The 27,432-nt window shown below is 38.4% G+C and overlaps 1 protein-coding gene across 1 annotated transcript in view; it reads left to right on the top strand.

The window, feature by feature from the left end:
- MIPEP (mitochondrial intermediate peptidase) overlaps window positions 1–27,432 on the top strand; it is a 70,664-nt gene that overhangs the window by 8,303 nt on the left and 34,929 nt on the right. The window contains exons 6-13 of the mRNA XM_009083479.1: window positions 878–1,034; window positions 1,430–1,478; window positions 2,128–2,188; window positions 2,845–2,897; window positions 18,129–18,282; window positions 19,267–19,344; window positions 20,353–20,557; window positions 24,989–25,098. Coding sequence (XP_009081727.1) covers window positions 878–1,034; window positions 1,430–1,478; window positions 2,128–2,188; window positions 2,845–2,897; window positions 18,129–18,282; window positions 19,267–19,344; window positions 20,353–20,557; window positions 24,989–25,098 — 867 coding nt within the window. The remainder of the gene's footprint in view (window positions 1–877; window positions 1,035–1,429; window positions 1,479–2,127; window positions 2,189–2,844; window positions 2,898–18,128; window positions 18,283–19,266; window positions 19,345–20,352; window positions 20,558–24,988; window positions 25,099–27,432) is intronic.

Here is a 27,432-nt window from a genome sequence, read left to right as displayed (position 1 = left end):
TGCTCAAGGAAGGGTAATTTTCTCTCTTACTTTATTTGCTTTTTTCAAAATGAAAGCCTGGTGGAACAGAATAGGTATGAAATGACTTGTGAATTTGTATATTCATATTTTTTCTAACCTCAGGACCTGCATTCTCATTGATTGTATTGTCCAAGAGAGAAACTTGTTTCAGGTGGAGACAAGCATAAGTTGTTGCTGGATTTCTTAAGCTTATTCCATATGTATAAAATAAAGATTATCTTCACTTGGTTTGTGAAACATAAAAGCATTTTATCAAATTTTCTGAGTTTTCAGGTAATTTTTGAGAGTTATGAAAAAACCCCAAACAAACTAGAAACAGGAGAAAGCCTGATTGTTTGTAGGCAGAGGGGCAGACTAATAGCTTTCTACTAAAAAGAAATAAGGCTTTTTTCTTCCTCTTTTTTCTCTCCCTGACCCTGTCCCTGTTTCTTATCAGGCCTTCTATAAGCCAGCTCAACTGACACGTGGAGAACAATTTGGCTTTCTTTTGGGCTCATTTTCAGAAGTTTCAGTGAGTTAAGGCAGCCCACAGAGTGGTCTGAGAAGCACAGATGTTGGCAGAAGGCAGGAGACGATGAGCAGAGAGGAGATTGTTGACAGGGGTAGAGAACAGGACCCTTTTTGGCAGTCTTGATCTCTTAGGTTGTCTCATTGCATTTCCTCATTCCATCTTTAATGGGGAAGAAAGCTGTAATTATCAGGCAGTTGTAATTACTACTGTTAAAAGGCTTTAGACCTTTTCCCAATGATATCAGTGAAATACAGCTGTTATGCCAGATCTTCAGTTGCATCACTTGTTTCCTTTCAAAATTGCACTGTAGTAATATGACCTTTTTATAATTTATTTTGCTATTAGGTACGAGAAGCTGCGTACAAGATTTTTCTTCACCCAAATGCTCAGCAGCTGAGCCGATTAGAAGAGCTGCTTGCTAGCAGAAACAGTCTGGCACAGTTGGTTGGGTATGACACCTTTGCCCACAGGGCTCTTCAGGGAACCATGGCTGAAAATCCAGGTATGAGGCATGTGTGAAAGCACATGTTGAGAAATCAAACACATTGTGTTAGATATGAGGTCAAAGGTTGGTTTGCACATACTGCTTCCAGTGAAGTATTTTATTGCAGTTACATTTTGCTGTATGCCATGCTCATGGTCTCTGTAAATGACAATGTTCACTGGGTAGGAACTGGTATTTTTGTTCAGAATTGATGCTCAATCCCTGCATTATGAAGTTGTCATCTCAACATGTAGCAAAGTAAATGTAGTGCTGAATTCTTCTGAAGTGATGGAACAGTGGTCAGTGGAGTAGTTTGTTAAAAAATCTAAGGAATTTTTCTTGTTTGGAAGACTTTAATACAAACTTAACATCCTTCAGGGGAAGAAATCACTCATATTTTCCCCTCCTTCTAGAGACAGTAAGACAGTTTCTGGAGAAGCTTTCCGACCAGTTGTCTAAAAGGTATGTCTTTTTCACTAAGTTATTTTTTTAACCATACTCTTTTATATCGAGAATAGAGGGACTTGTGCACTAGTCAGTCAGTGCTGGTTATTATATGCTCTGATAAAGCAAAAAGTAAGACTTCCCCAGAGTTTTGAGGGTAGCTATTGGCTTAGAATAAATTCTGTGTCTGTTGTCCCAGAACACCCAGGATTGAATACAAGAAATGATGTACCAAGAAATGCCATTAACAGCAAACAAAAGACCACCAAGTTGAAGAGCTGCAGAACACCTTTCCTGGTCTTCTCCCCATAGCCACAGCTCTAGATATATTCTACATCTATAAACAAATTCCCCTTCTTGTCCATCTTGCCTCCCTTAGTTCCACACAGCACGAAACAGTTTCATCACTGTATATAAATGGAGTGTAATGTAAGAAAGAATGCTTTGGAAGTGTACAACCAGAGCAAGAGGGACTTAATATGAAGGTACCTGAATGACAGAAACAGAATGAAAAAGTGTTTTTACTGCAGTATGTGGGCCTGCCATTTTATGTAGTACTGTAAGTCTCTGATGGAGGACATTTTCTTAGGATGGTGTATTATTGTGTACTGTATTCCATTGTTCAAAAATCTTTCATTAATGCTTCTAGCATACTAATGTTTTTCAGAACTCAGAAAGACTTTGAAATGATGACAAAGATGAAAATGAAGCTCAACCCCCACAATTCCGTAAGTTACATTTCCATATGTGTTGGTCTGTTTTTGTTTTTTTTTTTATAAAACATATAGTATTAGCTAACCGTGTTCTACAATTTGGTCTATTTAGTGTACAAGATGTAGTAGAATTAGAAACATTCTGACTTGTGGCTTCAAATGCTTTTTGACTGCTTGGCTGCTGTTTTAAAAGCAAGCATTGAGTGTGAGAGAGCTGTTGGTTTATATAAAATGATACTGAGATAGCCAAAACAAAGTGGTGAAAGGGCATATCACTTTGTTTTGAATTAATTGACTCATTTGAAAAATAAAGGCTGTAATTTAGGTGAGATGCATGTCCAGTTTGTATACTACATTGTATGTATCTTAATTCTCTACATATCTAGGTTTATCTTTTTATTTGAATTTAGTATATTTCTTGAAATCTAGTATGAAGTCCTATTATATAGTGGAATAAGAAGAACAACCTTCAAGAAATGCTAAAAGAAAAGGTTTCAGGTTATGATATATGATGCTATTTTTAATGATGGTTTTAGCACTGACTGTTTCCCATTAAGTTTTAAACTTCTGTGACTTGTTGAAACTGCACAACTGTTCAAAGGAAACAAAACTTTTACTTCGGGTTCACTTGTTGTCCATTGTTGTAATTACAAGCTGGAATTCTCTTTCAGAAGCTGATGCCGTGGGATCACCCTTACTATAGTGGCGTTCTTCGTGCTGAGAGGTAAGCTCCTTATGTTCCTGATTGTCATGCAAATGAGTGTCCTTGCAGTAAGGATAAAGAAAGTTCTCTATATAAACAGGATTCCTTTCTTTGAAGACGTACTTCAATATGAAAAAATAAATAGTATCTGGTGGGACAGTTGTTGGTAACATTTTTTAGTTACTGCTGGAATGCCTGTAGAAGTTTCTGGCTCCTCTGTTGTTTTGCAGTGAAGTATTGGCCCTGTTTGAAGATAAAAGAGGATGAAGCAGCTTCAGAACAGATAGAAAAATCCTTATTCTTCTTTTGCTTTCAGCTCTGAGCTGAGCTATAGTAATGTTTAAATTTTGATCACTGAATATAATCCAACTCCCTCATATTTTAACTTCCATTCTACTTTTGGTCAAACATGCAACTTCATCCACTTCTGCAGACTTGAAATAGCGACTTCTTGAGTAGGTCTTCACTGTTTGTGGATAGAATTCACTGATATCTCTCCTGCAAAGACTGGGAAATAAATCCTTACACAGTCTTAAACAGTGCACAAGACCTTTGCACATAATGAGATGCCAGCTCTGAAAGACGCGAGCCCTGCATGTTGCCTCTGTTAGATCAGCAGCAGTGACCTTTCAGGTTTCTGTTGGAAAAGATAATTGAAAGTTGTGCTTCTCTCACAAGAGGGGGAAGAAAAATCTTCCTTTGCTGCAGATTTGCAGGTTTTTGTTTTTTAAGCATAGACTGAAAATGTCTGATTAAAACAGTAATTTACTCTGGATCAGAAAACAGTGATAGTGTAGACATGACATGGAAGGATTGCCAGCGGTCGGCCTGGCTGTTCTGCTTGGCTACCAAGACAGTAATTTTGTAGGCAGCAGCTCTTATATTGGCCTTGTCTTAAGCTACTGCATGCCTAGGTGGGAACTGAGTTGGGTGTGTGCAGCAATATTTGTGGCCTGGGTGAGCAGAACTTGCCATGCAGGAGCAGTAGTGAGATGTGGAGCTGCTGGATCTGCTCCCAGTAGCCAATGCCAGAGCATGCAGCACTCCACAGCATGTGCTTGGATTGCTTGTTTGTGGCATGGCCTGGGAGTGGCTGCTTTTGTTTTAAACTGTGCAGGTGTGAGATATGCTTTTGCCAAAGTGAGAATGAAGTAGGGGTTATACTAAAAGAGAGTCAGGGTCCATCTGGTTCCATATCACCTCTGAGCAGCGGTCAGTAGTACTTGCTGGAGGAGCACTGTTGTGCTCATTCGAGATAGTATCTTGTAGCTTCCAGATCTACTTCACCTTCCCTGCATAGTGTCTTCAACACAGCAATTACATTCTGATGCATTACTGTCTAATGTTGATGAAATTTATTTCCTACATATCCCATTTATTTTCCACATTTCCTATAGTGTCTCTTTTTAGAACTGGTGTGTGCCATAAGAGTTAGAGTGTGAGGTGTAGAGGGCTCTGTGTTTGTTTCTTTCTCTTCCTGGAGGAGTGTCCTCTGATGCTTATTGTCCTTCTTAGTGTTATTGGTCATATTGCCTTTCTTAGATATATCATGAAGCTTTCCATCTCATAACTGAGTTGTTGATGATCACAAAGAGATTATTCTGCTCATTTGGCATTAGAGAGAAAAATATTTCCTTTCCTTGTGGGGCTTTGTAAGAGACCCAATTAAGTTACTTTATGAATTGCGCAGTAGCTTTATGAAGGGAGAGCTGCAGGTAAAACAGACCCAGACATTGGCAATGTATCTTTGCTATTTTTGATTTATTCAGGCACCAAGTCTGGAAGTTGGATCAGTGTGAAGAGTCTCCCGAACCTATGTAGGGCCTCCCTGATTACAATGCAGGATTGGGGCCCAATGTTTTTCTCCCTCCAGGTTGGGCAGGAGTATTTTTTTCTGGCAGGTGTACAAGCATCTACAAGACAGGGAGGGAAAAGTAGTTTTCCTCTCCATTGTGTGCAGAACTGCTTTGCTATAAAACAAGGGCTTTCACTGGTCTTTCACTGTCCTGTTTTGTGAATAGTGGTCTTTGGGAAAAGTTTCTGGTCTGACTGACTTAACAATGCTTTACATTAATTCTGCCCATACTGTAGGTATTTAACAGGGTACTGGATACTGGGTAATCAGGCCTTGAAAGGAGAACGCACTTCACTGCATAGTATCAGGGGCTGTGCTTTATGACTGAAACTATGCAGGAGCCAGAGTATTCATACAACAACCAGAGGACAGGACTATATCTTGTCATGTCTGTGCCCTAAATGTGTTCTGTTTTTTGCTTATTATCTATACAAATGTGAATCCACTATACTTTATCTTGTACTTGTACTTACCTCTGTTTGACCACATCCTTTCTTGAATGCCCCTTGGATGCTATGGTAAGTTCAGTTCAGTGCTTTTGTAGCTGGAAGATGAGAACTCTATCTGTCACAAAGGCTTCATACTGGCAGGAGTTTGACTTCTGGCTATTTGATGTTACTCTCTTTCTAACTGAGCCAATTAGCTTGTAGTATTAAATTATGTATCTAACAAAAAGTGATGTTGTTTTCCTTGTTTGCTTGTTTTCCATGAGAAAATGATTTAATGCTTTTTAAAAAAAAGTATCTTGTTTCATTTTATTTATTTATAAGCTCAAAAAAGAATTTGTTTTTTGCTTCTTGTATCCTATTTTATTTTGCATGGAATGGCAAAATATGTTTTCACACTAGATATATTTACCTGTCATGTATTTCTCCCATTCTTGGGAGTCTTTGTTTAGTAGACTAACATCTTTGTTCTTCGAGGGATTCTCTGGTTTGGAAGAAATTTACTTTTAGCTTTGTCTTTTAAAGAAATGCCATGGTCATATTTGTAATAGTGCTGTATGCAGAGCATGGCTTATGTTTTTGTCTGGCATGTTTTGGGACTCAGTAGTACTTTGTGTGATGGATTTCTGTATTAGGAATTTCTCTTTTTTTCTGCTTAGTAAAATGTTTCTGTTGAAAGGGAAGCAAATATATGCTTCTGGGTATTCCTTTTGGATTGCTGTTGCCACTGGGGCTCCAGCTGATGTACGAACCCATAGTTTTCTAGATATTGTCAGGTACATGAGATGCAGATTATCTTTACAAACCTAGGTGTACAAGAAAGAGACTACAGGGGCTTAGTTCTTGATTAAGTAACTCAACAATTTCTAGTATATCGCACATGCACCACTAAGGGCTACAAGAATGATAAGATGGGACAGTGTCTGTGTCTGCTGGAAATGGTTTACTGTTTCTTAGTTTGGTCTACACAGTCCTATTTGCAAACAGGAATGTTGGGAGTGGACATTAGGCAATGTGATCTCTGATGTGGTGTTTTACTTCCTCTTTAGTTCTCCAGATTTTGACCAACTACATCTCAAATGACACTGAAACTCATGACATCTTTTTAATGGCTCTGTTTTATATTCGTATGTTGTATATTTTGAATGTATTTATATATTCTAAGTATGCGCTTACTCTTTATTAGAACAAGATTAAGGAATCAAATCCTTCATTAGATTTCTAATAGCTAGTTTTAGGAGCTGGATATTTACTTCTGAAGAGTGCAGGATGTCCACATGCGTTTGGACTGTTGAGTTTTCATGTTTGCTGTCACATCAGGTTGTCTTTGCTGTCCCCGCGTCTCCAGCCGCTACCGACCGTTGCTGCTGTTCTGCCGGACGAACAGCAGGAGGCGCTCCAGGCTCAGGTCACGGCGTGCGGTTTGTTTTTGTCTGTAAACTTGGCCACAAGGATTTTGTTTCTGTCAGCTTTCACCAAGTCTTTTCCCTGCAAACTTGATCTGGCTTCAAAAGTGTAAGCCTCCCATTGATGGTAACGGGATAGTTAACTACTTTTTTCTTTTTCGTTTTTTTTTGAGGCTATGTTAAGTAGCCTCTCTGGCTTTAAACCCTCCCTTTGACAATGTAATGTTTTTGTAGCTATAGTTTAAGTGGCAGGGAAAATACATGTCGGTATAAATGTACATTTAAGAGAAACAGGAGCCAAAAGTCTGAAATTCATGGTAGTAGTATCTTAAAAGAAGATAGAGTAATTAGAAGAACCTCAAGAATTTTGGCAGGCTAAGGGTAATAAAACAGTGAATGCTAGAACATGCTTCAGCATCTAGCAAGTAAGAAGATGTCTAATATGTATATTATAAAAATAATAATGTTGAGTTTTAGTGCAGACAAGTACCAAACTATTAATTAAATCACACTGCTTCTCAGTAAGTGCAGCTGCACTTACAAGTAATTCTCAAGGTCCTGATCTTGCAAAGATGTGGTAGTCCTGCAGACTTCTTCTGGGTTAGAGAAAGAAAGCTGAAAGAAAAGCACACCATGCCCCATGCCCAAAATGCTGGATGAGACTTGTTGAGGTCAGCTATTTGCCTTGAAACTGTGATTGACTGTCCTTTAGTCACTTCTGACAAAGGTACAGAACTATTCTTGAGAACTATCAGTGGTGAGCTTAGTGCATTTGGTGTTGAATCCTGTTTCCCCAACCATTGGTTCTTACCAGACTGGGATGATTGGTGAGACACTGGAACAGGTTGACCAGGGAAGTAGTGGATGTCCCAACCCTGGCAGTGTTCAAAGCCAGGCTGGATGAAGCCTTGAGCAGCCTGCCCATGGCAGGGGGGGGTGGGACTAGATGATGTGGAAGGTCCATTCCAGCCCCTAAAATTCTGTGATTCTATGATGCTATGACTTCAGTGGCTATAGTTTGCTGTTAGGATTTTTGCCAGCATGTCCCAGATTTTATTCAACTTGCAGTTGAGATGTGTTTACAGGGTGTTGGACTCCATGCTAGTCCATTTCTTTGGGACTGCAGAAAGAAATAAGACTGGCCTTGGGAATGACAGATCAATGCCAAAATAAGCTAGTTTCCTCATGTGTAGGAAAGAGAAACCACAGCAACTGCAGGCATTTTGGATCTTGGGGTGACAGCTAAGCAGAGATGAGGAATAACTCATCTTGGGACTGTACATATGCTGCTGGCTTCAGGGGAGGGTGGGCACCACTTTTGTTTTTTTCAGAGGGGTAGGTTCAATACTAAGGTACCAAAACATGACTGGATGTTTCTCAGGTTCCTAAAAGCTGCAACTAATCTTGAGGTTTGCAAGTTACTAGGAAAGAAACTTGTTTGTGGCTGCTTTTTGTTATATTATTTTTAGTTCTATGCAAGAGTGTTCTCTATTGGGAACATCACATGGAAAACTAGCCCAGACCTAGTGGTATATGCAAGAAAACTGTCACTTTGTGCAAATTGAAAGCTGAAGTGGAAAATTAATGCAAAATTTAAAAATAACCAAGAAATCTTTCAACCAAAGTCAAATCTAAAAATTGTGTACAGTCTGGATACCAGAGCAGTATTCTGAATTACCCTTTGACCTCCTCCAAAATATTCTGTGAAGTACAGTTAACAGAAAGAAAAAAGGAATGTGAGACACAGGTGCTAGTTTATGGTTGCTGAGAGTATAAAGGCTTTCTATTATTATTGTTGTTATTATTTTTAAGAAAGTCAGTGTTCTATAAATCATGGTGAAGAGTCTCCCTTGAGGTAAAGAATTAAATTTCATAGTCTGACATGTAATGAAAATTGGAAGGGGTTTTCCTTGTCTTGATCTCTTTAAGTTAACCTGAGGGGTTCATCTCACTTTTATCTTTCACTAATAAGATTTTTTTTCAAGTTTCTTTGAAAGTTTTGACAGGATCTGTTTTATTAGATATAGTTAACTTGGTGTCCGTATTTTCATGGATGTTGACAGGGTAATGATTTTTCTCAAAAAAAAAAAAAAAAGGCCAGGATATATCAGGGACTGCATTTAATAGCCACCGATAAGAATTCTTGCCAAGCAGTTAATTTGCAGTTGCTAAGAGTCTGACTGCTCATGTTCTGAAGAACAGTGATCCTGACTCAAATATCTCTAATGTCCAAGTTTATAAAAAGCATTCTTAATAGAATGGATGAAAGTCATGCTACACAGAACAGCCTTAGTTTCCTCCCAAAGATATAGCTTAAATGAAAGTGATTTTAGAAGTCTGCATTTTGTTTAGGCTCAGTGAAGTCATATAAGCTTAGAAATAATTATTTATAATCACATACTACATCTTTGTTCTTCACAGGGACACAGCCTTTTTGTTTGAAGCCTGCTGTTCTTGAAGAATAACCAAACCTCATTGTGTCAGTTAGCTTCTTTTTAAAATCCTTCCTTAAATTGTTTTGGCTACTTTACTTCTCTTAAGAATAGTGCTGGGCTGCACACTGTAAAAGTTAAGTGTCTGGATTTTTAAACGTCATTTATCCTTTAATATAAAGCAAGAATTTGCATCAAAGAAACTGCTGTTTTCTTTGATATTTCTACTTTCTTTAGGAGGGTACTGAGATTTCTCTTTGTAAGGTTTCTGAGCTCACATTCTGACATAAAGTGTATAAGAAAATTTTCATTCTTTCCTGGGCTTTGTTATAAATGCAAACACTTTAGTATTTGAAATCAGATGTTCAGAGCAAATTAAGTTACAGGAATATATTTCAAGACAAAATAAATGCAGAGCAAACTTCTTTTGTTTGTTTTTGCACATCTCAGTCTTTCAGTTTTGGACATTTAAGCATGAGGGTTATAAAGTTGTACAGGAGGGACAAAATAAGGTTCATTATTACAATTAAAGTGACTACTTTAAATCTTGAATTTTTTAATTTTAAGTCACTAAGTGAAAGTTTGGCTCAGAGGAATGTGTTCTTTTCCACCACAGATGAGTTCATGTATATATTTGTTGATGCTATTTCTCATTTGTGCAGAGTGTACTGATGTCCCTTTTTTATTTTTACATAACTGTTATATGATATTTTCTACATTGAAACTAAAATCAATATGTTTAATTTTATTTCATTAATATCTAGTCATGTACAAAGCCCTCTTGATTTCAGGAAGTTATCTTCTAGATTCGTAATCGTGTTTTCTGGTGTATATGTCTGTAACGGATAGAAGCTTTGATATTTCCTTTTCCTGCTCTTCCAGATCCTTTAAGTTTCATGTAAGGGCTTAAGAAAATTTATGTGCTGAGGTTCAAGGGTAGTAGGGAAAACTTTTTGTAGCACTGCAAAGATAAAAAAAAAATCAGTCCATACCTGTGGTTTTTGACCTAAGATACACTAGAAGAAAGGTTCTATGGTAAGAGATTTCTTTGACTGGAGTATGTAGTTCTCTGCAAATTTCTGTCGTGATTCATCAGACTACCATTCTTCCATCTCTTTCGCCTTCATTTTCAAAGGCATCTTCCCACAGAAAAGGCTGCACTGTTCCTCCTTTTGGGATTCAGGTATGCAACATACAGTCTAGTCAGGGAAGCCTAAGTTCCAGAGAGGAGCAAGGGCTCAAGACTTCTGCTAGGTAGCTCTAGTTGGTACCTTATTAAGCCTGAAATGTTTTAGTGAAATGCATTTCTCTGGTGACATAGGCATCGTAAGGTTCCTGTTTGAAGCACTCTGAATCACCTTGCTGGGGCCTAGAGCTCACATTTTAAGTGAAAGGGTATCCAGACAGGATGTTTGATTCTTGCCCTGGCTTGCTTAGCTGACCTGAATCCTTTTTCTTCTTAGGAAGTGCTGTAGCCATGTTTCCATGTATTTGCCAGCTTTGGAGACAGCATTACAATGTTTTGCTAGTGACATTACTATGCCATGTGCATCATCCTCCCTGCTGAATTCTGCCTGTCTGCTCTTGTGGGGCAGCAAGCAAGCTGCAATTACAGCACATGAGAAAACCTGTCTTCCAACACTTCTCTACAGTTGTTGCCACCAAATAGAGCTCCAGTTAATTTCCAATGCAGGTTTTAGCTGACTGTCTCCAGAACATTGACCTTTCTTGCTAGTATCAGTAACCCTTTGCAGAAATCTTGCTGGTAGCAGAGTGCCTGTTAGCATAGTTCAGTATGGGTCATGATAATTTCCTTTCTGATTTCTTTTCCCAAAAACACTTGAATGCATTTCCTGTTGGAGATAAAGTTGTAACTTGTCTGAATAAATGCAGAGGTGGCTTGCCAGAGAGTGTGCTCATATTAAAGCAGCTGCTTCTTGCAGTTTTATCTGTATTTTTTAGTATTTGTTTTAAATAGAAGGCACAAAGCTATACAACTGTTCAAGCTCACAGTTGGTAACAGCTTGAAAATCTTGCATGAAGTGATTCTTAGAGTGGTTGCTGCTTTAACATGTAGTATAATAAAAATAATTGTATGCACAATAGGGTCATCAACAGTTATTAACATGTAGATTATGATGATTGCTTTGCCCTGAATAGTGAGCATTTCAGGGGCATGCTGAGCTGTAGGACTTGGGAAACTCTGCTCCTTTTTATATAGTCAGTCACTACCACTTAATTCATTGACAGAAGTTTTTGTCCTTTCATTCTGTCAATAGAGCAGTAATGTGCAGTGGAATGCCTTGGTTTTGGTAAGGTTTTGTTGGGAGGCTTTTGTGTGCATTTACAAAAACATTTGGTTTTATACTGGGGAAAAAAATGATCAAAGAAGCACTGTACACCTGGGATAGGAGATGGTGAACTTTGGGTTTTTCCTTTAGCTTCAGGAGAAATTCATTTACAGTCTTGGATCAGCCCTCAAAAAGGCTCTGCAGCTTAGACATGCAAGCTCTGTCTTTGTTAGAGGGCAATTTAAAGTCCTAAAGTTAGAAGTCTTCATCTTGGAGTGTTATGTGGTCTTTTAGATAATCTGGCCCAGGTCAGAGCATGTTTGAAGACCCAACATGAGACCCTTAAACAGCATGAGAAATTTAATTCAACTCGCTGAGGGGAGTTCAGAGTTTGTCTGTCACAATCTCAGTACCCATTGCTGCCAAGACGTTGTGCCACCAAGTTTTTAGACTTCAAGACACTTGAACGCTGAAATACTGTGCCTGCAAAATGTTGTGTTCTTGCAGTTTCACTAAGGTGATGAAGCTGTGAGTAGCTGAGACTGTGCAGTCATTTGTTAGCTAACAGATGCTTTTTTTCTTGTCATCTGGAAACAATGAAGTTGCTAATGGCTGCTACCGTTTGAGGGCCTGGGATCAACCAAGAATCTTCAATAAGGGAATGTCTAGTTTGTAAACTTGGCCAAATACTTTTACACCCACACCCATCTGCCAGATTTAAGTTTTGCAGATCTAGTAGAGATTGCAGGATTTCCTGTTCTGTTCATTGAATTCTCTTTGGGGTTTTTTTTGAAAGATTGAAGTATTTTAAATTAATTTCTTCCCTTTTCCCCATTGTCCTCTAATCTTATCTAGTGTTACACCTTTCATTCTGCAGAGTAGCATTAAATCTTGAAGATGGGGATTCAGAAGTTCTTGCCACTGAAAGGCGAGATCATCTATTAATAATAATTCCCGGAATGGAGTTTTAGGTTATAAGACATCGGCTTCAGATCACTGAGGTTTTGGCTAATGGCTATTCCTAAGTAAGCCCAAAGAGAAAGTTTTCCTGGAATCAGTGCAAGTTTGGGGTAAGGCTTTCTTCAATTATACTTGGTCTTACTTGATTTGTGAAAAGAGAGTTCATATATGATGTAGGACCAAACTCAAAACTTGGGAATTGTATCAGTGTTTTGGTGTCTGGAATGATTGCTGCTTAGAGGGTATACACTGCTATTAGACAAAGATTTTTTAAGATGTATTACCCACTTCCTGGAGGAATAGCTTTCTTTTTTTTTTTTTCAGTACCCAATATTCTTTTTTGAAGTGTTATTGATTATGATTATGTGATTATGTGATAATTGATTATGTGATAATTGCTTCACATTATTTTTTTAACTCCTTTCTCCATAACTCCTATGATGTTGCACTGGCCAACAAACAAACAATGGATGCCAGATAAGGTATAATAATCACCACTGACTGCAGTCAGATGTGTCCAAAAATAATTTAAATATCAATTACTGTGTCATAAAACACCAGAGCTTTTTGAAGACTTTTCAGTATCTTCAGCTTTTGATCTTTGTTTGCACACTGGTGTAGTAGACAAGGCAGAAACGGAGATTAAATGAGATCAGAACTAGAAACATTTTTTGTTTTGGCATTCTGTATAAAAAAATTGTTTTTCAAAACTGTTTTTCAATTTTCCATTGGCAAGAGGAACATTAACAGACATCTTTCTTTAAATGTGGGAGAGGTTTGATCCTGAAAATGTTCTGCCAGAAGGGACTGACATTAACTGTGTATAATTTTTATTAAAGCGATTATTTAGTCAAGACCTCATTGTACTTAAAATGTCAAGATTGTGACATCTTCAAACATTAGCCAGAGTAGGGGACTAGTTCCCCTGGGGAGTCTGCCTTAAGGCATTATAGTCTGTTGCTGCTATTTTTGTGGGTGGGTGGATAAGTATCATGCTTTTTTCAAAAGGCAAAACTATTACAGAATCATTTCCACACACACACTTTTGATAGTGACAGTATATTACAAAATGCCTGTAAGCCTTCTTCCCATCCTCTGCATCGTGGGGTAAGTTCATGGGGACAATGTACATGTTCAGGGAGTGCTGAGAATGAGGAAGAAGTAGGCACCGATTTTCTCCCTGTAATATATTAGTCAGCTCTTCTATCCATGCAGAAATATCATTGCTTTTGCCTGCTAGTATGTGTCTGTGTTTCTGACAGGAACAAAATGAAGTGTAGGTTCAGGCTTTTTTGCTTCACCTCTTCAGCAACCATGTTAATCCAGTATTTCAAGTGAATGTGGTAATCCTTTGCAGTTAGTGTGAAATACTGTCCTTTTCTGATAAAGCTGGAATCTATCTCATACTGCAACTGTGTGTTCTTAGTCCTAGTCTCCATATTATGTCTTCACAGAATAGTTGAGGTTGGACGGGAGCTCTGCAGGTCATCTGCGCCAACACTGTGCTCAAAGAGGATCTCCTGGGTGTCCAGGATCATGTCCAGGCAGCTTTCCAGTCTACATCTCCAAGTAGCAAGACTCCACAGCCTCTAGGAGTAACTTGTGCCACTGTTTGGTCACTGTTATTGGAAAAAAAATGTTTCCTGATGTGAAGAGGGAGCCTCTGCTATTTCAGTCTGTGCCTATTGCCTCTGGTCCTGTCACTGGGTACCACTGAGAAGAGCCTGACTCTGTCCTTGTTTTGCCCTCCCTTGAGGAATTTAATACTGCTTATTCAGATTCCTCTGAGCCTTGTCTTCTCCAGGCTGAACAGTTCCAGCTCTCTCAGCCTTTCCTCATTGGAGAGACGTGCCAGACCCTCAGTCATCTCAGTGGGCCTTTGTTGCATTCTCTCCACTATGTCCATGTCTCTCTTGCACTGAGAAGCCACTGGACGCAGCACTCCAGTCATGGCCTCACCAGTGCCAAGTAGAGCGGAAGGATCACCTCCCTCAGCCTGCTGGCAGTGCTCTTGCTAATGCACCCAGACTGACATTCATCTTTGTGGCAGGGGCCCGTTGCTGGCTGATGTTCAACTTGGTCTCCACCAGGAGCATCAGGCTCTTGTCTGCAAAGCTGCTTTGTTGCTGGGTGTCCCTCAGCATATACTGGTGCCTGGGATTGTCCCTCCCCAGGTGCAAGACTTTGCACTTCTCCTTTTTGGACTTTGTGAGGTTCCTGTCAGCCCATTTAGCCAGCTTGTCAAGGTCCCACTGGATGGCAGCATGACCCTCTGACATATCAGCCATTGCTCCCAGTTTGGTGGACACTTTGGATGACACCTGATTTGGTGTTATCTGACAGGACTGGACCCAGTATTATTGACTGCTGGAGCACACTGCTGGTCCCTGTCCTCCAAGCAGTCTTTGTGGCACTGATCACCTCCCTCTGGGCCCTGCCATTCAGCCAGTTTTCAATCCACTTTCCTGTCTGCTCATGCAGCCCATATATTGACAGCTTCTCTATGAGGATCTTATGGGAGACAAAGGCCCCTCTGAAGTCCAAGTTGATGCTGTGCCAGTTGTTTCATCGTATAAGGTTATCAAGTTAATTTAGCATGTCTTGCCTTTGGTGAGTCCATGTTGACTACTCCTGGTGACTTTCTTGTCTTTCATGTACATGGAGATGGTTTCCTGCATTAGCAGGTCCATTAAAAATGTAGCTTATCAGAAAGTTTTGAGCAGTCCCTTGATATCACACATCTTTTGATTTTTTTCTTGCTTCCTGTGTAAAAGTGACTTAACTTCATGAAGTGTTTTTCTAAGGGTGCTGTTCTTGAATTTCTTACCACTTTCATATTCCTGTTTCCTGCAGCTCAATTTATGGGTAGGAGTTATATGTTTTAATTTCCTGCGACTGTGAAAATCTGATTTTTGTTATGAATGTGAGCAGTTGGTGACATTAAATTTTGATTTACTGAAGTGTGTGATTCTAGTATTGTATCCTATGGATTCTTTCTCAGAATATCTTGTACTCTTGGCTCTCCCTGTGGACAAGGAGAAAATGGGAGGGGAATCCTGCCTGATATTGGATCCTGGGAGAGGAGAATGTGAATGCTTGCACATAAGGGAAGCTTTGGCAGGATTGATTGAATTGAGCTCTGCAAAGAATCCTCATGCAGCCTCCATATGAAACCACCTGAGCACATCTGTATTACTGCCTTGGTTCTTAGATAGTGTGGCAGGTGGGTTTCGTACTGTACCTGAATTAACAAATCCCTCTGGAACCTCAACCAAGGTGTGGTAAATTTGAGGGGCTCTGCAGAAACCACTGTGGGACAGCAGGATTGAGGCAAAGCCAGAACTAATAATTGCTGCTCGTCTGAATTGGCTCTGAGGCAATCATGCTCTAGGTAACTCGAGGACTAAAAGTGATGTATTTTTAATCTATACAAAAGGAGTATCATTGCCTACTATTTCAGCCTTAATCTATTTTGAAATGGATATTATAATTTTACAAATAAGGATAATCATGTTTCCCACCTTGAAGGGATGTATGTGGAAAATCTTTCCTCACATTATAGGAAACTACTAGTGAGACAGTACTTTTGTAAGGAACTTTTCATTTATGGTCAGGTATTAATTAAATAAGCAGTTTTTTGAATTACAAATGAGAAAACTCAGCTTCGTATTCATAGTGGTATGTAGCATGATGGTATAAGATTTTAAAGTGATGTGACAAAAAAACAGTCCTAAACTATTATGGAGATTGTTATGATTGCTGCTAAAAGAAGGGTCATTTTAACAGGTCTTGTAGTCTGTATGCAGGGGGAGCTTCAGAGCAGAATCAGGAGGACTGAAGCACTTAGTAGCTGGTTTAAATTTTCATGGTAACACTCTAGGCAGAAGGTGATTACAGAATGATTTTATAGAGATCTGGAGGCACCTGATATTTACCTGCTAAAGCTTTCCAAGAAACACCACTGTTGAAGGAGATGCAGTTCTTAGGAATTAGTGACTTAAATTCTCGAGATATTCAACACACAGCCTGTAATTCTGTACTTCTCAGTGTGTAAATCAGTGTCCTTAGTACTCCAAATTTTTGTGGCTTATATGAAAATGAACTCATCTCTTCTGCTTTCTTTTAGAGATTTGTTTCAAGTCTTTTAATCTTAACTTGATCTAAAGTGATTTATATCATGCTTATTTCCATTCTTTTGGTGTAATGACTTTTTGAGTAAGAGGGAAAATGTGTGTATGGAAGCATGCAGAGTGTGAATATAAATGTTGATATGCATCTTGAAGAAGTGTGTCTGTATGGTAGAGGCACAATCTGCTTATTTTCTATGTCCTAGTATAGTTAAAAGTAGAATGCAATACACTGAATTTAGCTTAATGCAGTTTAGTGTGAAAATAAGCAAAATCTTGTACCTTAACATATCTGTGGCTTAGAGGAATAACTCCACCCTGCTGTGGCTCACAGTGCAGTGAAGCCAGGTGGTGAATTGTAGCAGCACATTGGCAAATGCAGTATCCCCAGTGGGCTTCGTTTTTAGGTCTTGTGTGTGTGGGAGTGGGAAGGAAGGAAGGAAGAGTAGGTAAGTGGATAAGGTCTAGCTGGCTTTTGCACAAATGGTCTATATCTAAGCCTTTTGATCACAGGCCTTAAAATAGCATGGTTCTCAACTTTGGTGTTCAGCTATTGTAATCTAGTATCTGATGCATGTTTAAATTAAAATAACTACTTACCATGTCATTAAAAAGCAAAAGCACAAGAACGTGAAAGAAGATAGGTGAGAGGGACTGTGATTCTCTAAACAGTCTTTACATTGAGACCCCAGAAAATGGTGTAAATAATTCAACACTTGGACTTCATATGTGTAATGAGGAGGCAGGAACATTTTTTTCATTTGAGGTGCACACACAAGTACAAGCAGATTCCAGTTCTGATTTTCTTTTGTCTCTGAAGAGTTCTGTGGCCCTGAGCAGCTTGTGAAAGGTCTAAGTTTGCAAAGCATTTATTTGCTTGATATACTTGTAGTGTGTTTATTTTTTAGGGTCAGAGTCTCAGGAAGTTTGAGCTCATTTATAGGCTGCATAGATCTCTAAACTGGTCTTTGAACTTTTTGCTCATTCTCAGTTTGTATGTGTGTGTGCAGATGTATGACGTCTTCCTCCCTATGAGTGTCTCCTGTGCTGCAGCATCTTGAACATAGTTGGTTGAGGTTAGGCTCAGGAAGCTCTGCAATGTTTAAAATCCAGGTCACATACTAAAATCTTCACATAGCTCAAGGCTGTAAGATACTATCTACATGGTTCAAGAGAATCCCCAGAGCTTGAGGTGTGATTCATGCGTGGGAGGTGATTGTGTTTCCTTGGTGTTTCTGTTGCTGCAGTGAAAGACAAGACTGCAGAGTCAGCAGTGCTTACCAGTTGGTTTCCTGCCTTAGTTGAGGATTTGGCTTATACCACGGCCAAAGCCAGCTTGTTTTTCTGATCAATCACACAGCACAGCCCTGGCATGGGAAAGGCACTTGAGTGCCAGTGGCCTCTTGTGGATCAAAAGCCACAGCGTGGCCACCCATTGTGTTGCCATGGTCTGTTTGGGCCACATGTTGGCCACATTTCTGAAAATCATAGTCAACATCTGTTGAATTTGGTATCCAAATTTAAATATAAGAAAAAGTGAGTTACCATGAAGCACTGTGCCATAACTAGCCTGTGACTTAGTTTCACTGTTTGAAAAATAAAGCCAAATATGCTGAGTATGGGCCTTGGGGCTGAACTAAAACTGAATTTTGTCACATCCTGTGGCTTGAAGGTGAAGACTGTAGTTTATGTAGCTCAACTGACTGACTGGTTTGGGATTCTTTTATTTCCTTAGGTACAACATTGATCCTGGCTTGTACTGTCCATTTTTCTCTCTTGGGGCATGCATGGAAGGTTTGAACTCTTTGTTCAGTCAGCTCTTAGGGGTCTCCCTCTATGCTGAAGAGACAAAGAGAGGAGAGATATGGTCTGAAGATGTTAGAAAGTTGGTAAGTATTCTTGTGCCCAGCATTTGAAACCAAAGGGACATTAGACAAGATGGTGTGCTCTTGTGAGCCATAAATCAGATTATTTTTTGAAAAAATTAGTTGGGTACTTACTAAAACACAAACTAGTTGTCCGATTTTAGTTGAAATTAGACCTCACGGGCTTTATCCTCTAAGTGCTTTTTGTATGCTTGGCATTTTATGGCCTTTATAATGCTTCTCTTTGTGAAGGGTGCCTGAATTGGAAGCAATTTCTCTGTTTGGAGATTGTTGTACCTTTCAGTCTATTCTCCTGAATGAGCCCTGCTAGTTTTTTTAGTTTCAATTTGTGGATGACCAGAGGTGACTAGAATGCTGTAGGTCTATATCCTGGCAGTCATGTCTTTGCCTCAGTTTTTTTACTCTGTGTGCTATCTTTACTTTGAAATTGATTTTTATATCTCATTTTTCTGCCCTCTTTTTAGGGAAGGGTAGAAATAAAAACTTGAGCAATAACTTACACATCAGGTTCCCAGGTTCCTCTGTTGTCTTCCCTATGTTTATTCATTGCCAGATCTCCTCTGCTCTTCCATCTCCAGCCTTTAGCAATAGGAGGTGGAAGAGCAGTGGGACTGCTGAGACATGGAGCTGACAACAGTCTCTGTCATCTTTATATCCTGTGGATCAATTTGTCATTACTCTTTACTCTTTCTATTTTTACTTCCATGGTAAATCAGGTTCAGTTTGTCATTTGGAGACTACAATGTTACATTTAATATTAATCTGTGACTAATTAGTTTTGAGTGTGCAGAAATGTCTGTAGTTTCAAAGAGAAGTTGTGAATTTTGTATATATATTTTTTCAATTAAAATTACCAACATATTTTACATTAATTATTCCCAGTCTATTTGTCATTTATTCATTAGAAATCTTTGGATTAGAGTATTGTGCCTTCAGTTTACATATCAGTGCTTTCACTGTGAAAATGATACAATTTTTTTTCTTCAGGCTGTTGTTCATGAAACTGAAGGTTTGCTAGGATACATTTATTGTGACTTCTTTCAGCGACCTGATAAACCACATCAGGTAACATTTATGATCTGATTTCTGTGTGGATTTAATTGAGTAAGGACTAGCATTAGTGCCATTTGTGTTCAATCTAAGTTTAGTAAAAGTTACCTTGATTTGAAATAAATCAAATTTAAACAGGGAAAGTCTGTAACTTCAAATGTGGTTCTAGGTAAAATATTTTTTTGTGAGTAACCTTTCATTTAAAAAACATCACCTGATAGGCTGAACTCAGACGCTTCGTGGTACAGAATAACAGGCACTATGAAATGTCATAGAACTCTGTTTAGAGAATGGTAGATATTTAAGCACCTATTTTCTGGTCTATTGTTCACAAATAGGAACAATCTGAAATTTACATTCTCTAAAGGTGAAAGCTCATAATGGCAACTATTTCTCATTAAAAAATCTACTTAAAACTGCATATGGTTCTAACTGTTGTGGCTTGCTCACTACCTAGTGCCAGTATATTTACTATGTGATGCAATACAACAGGGACTTCACTCAGTAGAAGCATCTGCAAATGACCACCTTTATTGAGGTGGTAAGTGGACAAACTTTATATCTACGTTAGTTTAATATATTACTCGGGTTTGCTAATATTTTATAATAGCTGTGCAGTAGATTTTATAAGGAAGCTACTGCCGAAGAATGAGGAGAGAACTTAATCTATAAATTATGGATTTTACACATCAGTAGATTTCTTTGAGCTGGTGATATTTTTTAGAAAAATTGAGAGGTTTGGGTAATTCTGAACCAAAAAGACGTAATTTTATTCTCTAAGAGCAACAGAGTTTTTTTTAAATGTTTGTGAATACAGTAATTTCCTTATGAATTTGAAGCAAATAATAAAGATGGAGAAACAGTGTGCTGCTATTGAACAACACTGTTAGTGATCATTGAATTCTACTTGTGTAACTGAGTATATGTTAGATTTGATTTAACAGTTGAATAATTTAATCATTGTTTGAATATCATTGACATAATGACATTGGGTGTCCATATGTTTGCTTTTACCTTGCACAGGATTGTCACTTTACAGTTCGAGGAGGCAGGCTGAAGGAAAATGGAGAATACCAGCTACCTGTAGTTGTCCTTATGCTTAGCCTTCCCCATTCAGCCAGGAGTGCACCAACGCTACTAAGTCCTGGCATGATGGAGAATCTCTTCCATGAAATGGGACACGCTATGCATTCTATGCTGGGAAGAACTCGGTACCAACATGTCACCGGTAAAAAAGTTGTAATAATGATTTTTTTTGTTTTAGTTAAATGTTTAATTTCCAGAAGAAAGGAGTGGATTTAAAAAAAAAGGAGGGAAAGAAAGAACGAAAACCAGGCAAAAATATGGTATGAACCAGAAGTGGTTGAGTCGTGTTGATAGTTCTACATCTTTGATGACTTGAGAATAGTGTCAGATCCTTAGATATTATTTAAAACTCAACAAAACAACACTTGAATATTCTTCTTTTTCTAATAACAATTAGGCATTTCTGTATTTTCTTTCTGTACTGTTGGTCTTTGTTCTTTTGGTGCTATCCACTCTTGCTAGTTTTTCTTATTTGGAGTTTATAATCGTTGCAATAGTTGGAGGATTGAGAATAGATTGAGCTAAACTTGTACCTAATGTAAAAGCAGAATGAATGCTGGGTTGAAAATGATTTAGGAAATTGAATGATTTAGGAAATTGAATGAAGGAAAATCAGTGAATTAGATCTTGCAAGGAGCATACACTGGAATACAGAAAAAATCTGTAAAGCCAGGACTTTTCTAGTTGGCTCTGATTAAAACAGAACTGATACATTGAAAACATATTGTGTTTGCAAGCATGATTAGCTGGTGGGCCTTTTAATCATACAGAAATGTACTTGAATGAATATGCAACCACAGCTAAGTGGATACACAGGAAAGCAATATTGCCTTTTTTCATTTAGTCTCTGTTCTCAAGCAGTGGCAGTGACTGTGTTGACTGACATGTCACTGGTTTCTATAGCCTTCTACAATTGCAGCAAATGGAACAAAGACATGTGCTGGCTAAGGCTGCTTGGAATGCTACCTTTTTTTACCTGTGGACAGTTTGGTATATTGTGTTCTGTAATAGTGTGCTGGATATTCCAAGTGCTGTAGACATTTACTTATTTTAAAAAATCCCACAACCAACAGTTGAAATCGTAGCTCAGTTGTCTGGAGATTTTATTTTAATGTTTTACCATTTTTATGTCATGCTAATGATACAAAGGTATGGCCATAGTACTGTTTATGTTTTATCAATAGATACCTTTGCACCCAGTGTCAAAATATTCTTTTTTTATGTCTTCCACTTAATTAAAATAGGCTGAGCTGTTTGTAAGTATGTTGCTACTGGACATTCTTAAAACAAATCAACACTGCATACTCTCAGTGTGTGTAGTCCTTGGGACAGTTAAGGGCTCTCCCCCACTCCTTCCACTCATACAGCCCCGCTCATCTTGACCTATGCCCATAGTAACTGCTTTGGTGGGTATTCTCCTCTTGCTCTGAATCATATGTCTCTGCATATCAAAGTCTTTAATGGGCAGGAAATGGCTAATTTTGAGGCTCAGACTTTCCACAAGCCTCTGTGTATGGTTTCAGTGTTGCCTTAGCTCCAGGCAGTCCTGTATCCCAGAGGAATTCATTCCAGATCTAGCATTGCAAAAGCAGCATCAGAGGTTCGATGTCAGTGGTGGTGTTTCTGCAGAAAATCATTTTTTCCTAGCATTTAGAATGTATAACAATCAAAGGGCTCATCCCAGGGGTGAGTGTTAGGGGCTGTCCAGTCTCATTAAACACAAGGGTGGCAAAGTATGGAAACAAGATGACTAAAGGCTATTATGAGAACAAAAATTTGATATTCTAGTTGAGATGCACTGGCAGCACCATCAGCAAGTTTACAGATGACACAAAGCTGGGGGGAAGTGTTGATCTGCTGGAAGGCAGGAGGACTCTGCAGAGGGACCTGGAGAGATGGGATGAGATTTAACAAGGCCAAGTGCTGGTCCTGCACTTTGGCCATAACAATCCCATGCAGCACTCCAGGCTGGGGACAGAGTGGCTGGAGAGCAGCCAGGCAGAAAGGGACCTGGGAGTTTGGAGAGATAGAAAGCTGAACATGAGCCAGCAGTGTGCTCAGGTGGCCAAGAAGGCCAGTGGCATCCTGGCCTGGATCAGGAACAGCATGGTCAACAGGACCAGGGAGGTGATTCTGTCCCTGTACTCAGCGCTGGTGAGGCCACACCTTGAATACTGTGTACAGTTCTTGGCTCCTCAGTTCAGGAAGGATTTTGAAGTGCTGGAGCACGTCCAGAGAGGAGCAACGAGGCTGGTGAAGGAACTTGAGCACAAGTGCTATGAGGAGAGGCTGAGGGAGCTGGGGTTGTTTAGCCTGGAGAAGAGGAGGCTCAGGGGAGACCTTATCACTCTCTACAACTCCCTGAAAGGAGGTTGTACTCAGGTGGGGGTTGGTGTCTTCTCCCAGGTAACTAGCAGTAGGACAAGAGGGCACAGACTCAAGCTCTGCCAGGGGAGGTTTAGGTTGGATATTAGGAAGAGATTTTTTACAGTGAGAGTAGTCAGGCATTGGAATGTGCTGCCTGGGGAGTTGGTGGATTCATCATCCCTGGTGGTTTTCAAGATGAGACTGGATGTGGCACTTAGTGCCATTGTCTAGTAACGATGGTAGGGTTGGACTCGATGATCTTTGAGGTCTCTTCCAACCAGGTTGGTTCTATGATTCTAAGATTCTATGACTATTTGACATCTTTCCTGCTCTCCCCTTCCTTCCTTCCTCCTTTGATTACGTTCCCAAATATTCAGGAACCCATTCTGCTGCTAATGGCCCCAGAAGTTGGATAATACCCTACGTTTTGGACTTAAGATGTGCTTCTTTTAAAGCTAATCTCTCATTTTACTATATGCATTTATTGATTTGTTTAATGAATTTGTATGTATGGGATTTTTCAAAACCCAGCTTGTATTCCATTTCAGTTTATCATGAAGTGTAGAATACCTACATTTGTTCTACAGGAGGACTAACTTGTCCCAGATAACTGTCTAACCTTTTACCTTCCTGGCTTTCAAATAATGTAATTTTCATGAGTCTCTTTAAGGGTTAATGAAAGAATTATGTTACTTTATTAAGGAGCACTGAGAAAGCATAAATGGCTAGGGAAACACCAGTGTAGTTCTACAGGCTTTTGTCTTGGGACTTGACTTGTTCTAAAATATTTTCAAACACTACCAACAAAAAGACTCTAACAATGAGAAGAAGGATTGGTGAGGTGTTGTATAAGAACTAAATGACTGGATACTGCAGTCTTAGAAGTAAAGTGTGATTCAGAGCTACACAGTGCAGATCATGCATTTACAAAGCATGAGGAGAATTTGTGCTATCAAATGGATTTTTCAGCAGTGGTGGAAAAACAGAAGAACTGTTTATGTGTTAGTGCAGAACTGCATATAGCTAATGTGTCTGTGAAAGGGGCAAATGTGATTTGAATTACATCAGAGATATATCTAACAGCACTAAGTATTAGAGTAGTAAAGATACTGGAGAAACCTCATGCAATGCTTGGGCATGGTTTTGTGTCTCTGGCCTGAAGGTGAATTCAAATTGAAGCAGCTACAGAGAAGGGCTACAATGGATAGTTATTTTAGACTTTATCTTGCCTCTGGATAATGATGGCTCATGGTGAATATAGTTTCTCTTTAGGAGATAAATAACAGTGTGACAAATGCTAATTATAGTAAAGAGCAGTATCGGTCTGAAAACACTAAGGATAAACAGATTATAAATGAAATGAAAAATCAGAGAAAGATTTGTAAAGATCAAAGGAGTGATTTTAAAAATAGTCTTCAAGAAAAATAGTCAAAGCAAAAACCATACTTAGATTTAAGACTAGTTTTGAATGTTGACATTGTCTCTACCAGATAGTGATAGAGGTGATGACCCAGTGGGTCTGTTAATAAAGCAACAACTTTGTACCTTGCTAACTTTAATATAGAAATTAGAAATTCAGCTTTGATTTGGTGATGTGCTATACTTTTTAATAACTTCTATTGTGTACGGTGCTGATAAAGATTAAATAAAGTTTTTGAGAAAGTGCTTTTTGAAAATAATAGCAGCTAAGATACTACCTCGTTGCACTTAGAACATGTCTTCAATCTGCAAGAGTGTTCCTTGAATGAATGACTTGGTATTATAAAGTGAGGTTAATATAAAGCATAACTAAGCTCAGCAAACAGATGGAAGCTAAAAATTGTAACTGTGAATGGGAATGAGGCAGAGTTTTATTTACATTGTAGTTTAATTTAGGTTTAGAGCACTTAAATAGATTTGGTGTTTCATGTAGGGCCAGTCTGGTTTAGTTTAAAAAGGGTGTGATCCAGAGCTTTATAAGGTGCCTCACCCAGCTGTTCAAGTATTTTGTTTTACTTTGTGATTTATAGTAAAATGTGTAGGATTATAATGAAGCTTTTCTGGCAATATGTACAATAATGAAAAAAAAATATTGACTTAGTAAATGAAAGAACATTAAAGTTCACCACAAGTCCAAACTGAAAGTTGCAAAACATTTTGAGAAGAGTTAACTATTTGTGTTAATGGAAGTAGCAAATGCTAATGTGTACAATTATTCTACCTCTAGGAACCAGATGTCCTACTGATTTTGCTGAAGTTCCCTCAATACTGATGGAGTATTTTGCAAATGACTATCGAGTGGTTAACCAGTTTGCAAGGCATTATAAAACAGGACAGGTAGGAAGAAATCATATATAAAATACTGAAAATCGGAATGAATGTATTTAGTAAAAGAATCATATTTTCATGTGTTAACAATGTTTAAAGTAGAAATAAACAATGGATGGAAATTATTTTAATATTGTAATTTCAATTATGCAAATAAAAATTGTCATGCAGAAAAGATAAATGTAATCTGTGAAAGCATTCTGGGTTCTAGATTTGGGCTGTTCAGCCTGGAGAAGACTACATGGAGACCTCATAGCAACTTTTCAATATCTGAAGGGGCTACAGGGGAGCCAGAGTGGGACTCTTTGTTAGGAACTCAATGATAGGACAAGAGGTAATGGGTTCACATTAAGGAGGGGAAGTTTAGGTTAGATATTAGAAAAAAAGTTTTTTCCTGTGAGGGTGGTGAGACACTGGCACAGGTTGACCAGGGAAGTGGTGACTGCCCCAACCCTGCCAGTGTTCAAAGCTAGGCTAGGCCTGGCCTTGAGCAACCTGGTCTGGTGGGGAGGTGTCCCTGCCCATGGCAGGGGGTTGGGAATTAGATGATCTGTAAGGTCCAACCCTTAAATTCTATGATTCTTATTTCCAAGGTTCCAATTACATATTTAAAACTTTCAGCCTTTTTTCCCCTACAAAGTGTAGTAGGTGAACAACTTCCAGGTGAATCAAGTTGTTTGGAATGTTTTAGTTTAATTACAGGTAATTTATGACAAAAATAGGATTCATCACTGAACTTACTAAAGTCCGTCTTAAAATATTTATTTCTATATCATGGAAATAAATGGAAATGACCTGCAGTGTTTAAAAACTCCCATTTTTTAGCACAGTGTAGGGTAGTGATTGAAATACTTTGTGATGAAAAGCATACTGCTCTATTTAGGATTATATTAGGATTAGTTAGATTCTGTCAGTCATGAACCTCTGCATTGAAATACTGATGCCTTTTTTGCATGAAGCTGTTCTCTATCTGCTGCAAGGATCTGCCTTCTGTGAGGCATTTAGAAAACTGCTCTTTGGAGCAAGGTGACTTTTGGTGGTCGCTTTAAGACATGGCAGCATAACATGATTTATATTTGTATAGACATTGCAAAAATGCCTGTTAAGTTGTATAGTGTTACACTTCATTGAGGCTTTTTATTTAATACTAAGCATTCAGTGTGCATCAGTAGTATGGAAGTAGAATTAGTTTGCCTCCATTAAACAGTTAGGAGTATATGCTCCTTAACTTCTGTTTTAATAGATACTGAGAAATTTGCTCTGTAAATCTTTTTTTTTTTACAGAGCAATAATTTCTGCAGAAAGATTGCACTAAGAAAGTCTTATTGAAATCTGGGAGTTAAACATACTCAGTTCAGGAGTGTGCATCATTTATGTGTTTGAGTGCACATACCGAAATACTGCTTTCTAGGGTTCTCTATAAAGTTCATGTAGTGTTTAAACAGCATGGAGTTAATCGGATTGCATATGAGTTCAGAGAATGAGCTTCACTAAAACATCTGAAAGAGATTTGTGCAACATTATTTATGGCTTTGTATTTTCAAAATGACTTAACAAATCTAAACCATGTTTAGTTTCAGTGCAAAGCTAAGAACCAGACGCTGTGTCCCATTTGGCATTTCCATAAACTTCTGTTTATTGGTGGTGAAATCTTCCCCTTTCACAGAGAAATTGAGGGAGGTTTGATGTAGAAATTCAGTCTTGAAGGGGGCAAGAATGGATTATGCTGGAGGATGAGAAAAAGAGCCTGAAACTGCTCTGTGGCTTTTGAGGGCTTTAGATGGCTTCCTTTTAATTGTGTTTTAAAAATTTAGAATGGATTTTTAAGCCATTATCCAACATATATAAATCTGGTTTTGTTTATATTGGTTCATCTAAGCTGATTTTAAGGAATCTGATATCAGATTTCTGTGTCTGTCATTTAAATACAAATAGATTGAAATAATATTTTCTGTTGTTGAAATTTAGTGATTATTATAGCAATTACTTTCCTTTGCTGTGTATATGTTACAAAGTACTTTGAATAGAATATCCCATCTCTCTTACATCTGCTACGCCACTGATCTGTTAGGGGATTATTTTCTCTGCTTGTTCCCTAAATAATTATTTTTTTTTGGTGCCCAAGTAGGAAATTCAATCTACATTTTTTTCCTCTAGCTTTTTAGTTATTTGAAGGAAAAATAAGTCCACTTTACTCCCTTTTCAAATGGAAGTAAGGAAGGTAGATGAAAAAGTTAAAATATGAAATTTTTAAAACCATTTAATCAAGATGTTGTTCCATATAAGAACTTCCATTAAGTTTCTTCTTATGAATTAAGAGGCTGAACTTTTCTGTGCCCAAAA

Source organism: Acanthisitta chloris, unplaced genomic scaffold (genome assembly GCF_000695815.1).
Source record: "Acanthisitta chloris isolate BGI_N310 unplaced genomic scaffold, ASM69581v1 scaffold10151, whole genome shotgun sequence".
Taxonomy (NCBI): Eukaryota; Metazoa; Chordata; class Aves; order Passeriformes; family Acanthisittidae; genus Acanthisitta; species Acanthisitta chloris.
This window is presented reverse-complemented; position numbering and strand designations above follow the sequence as displayed.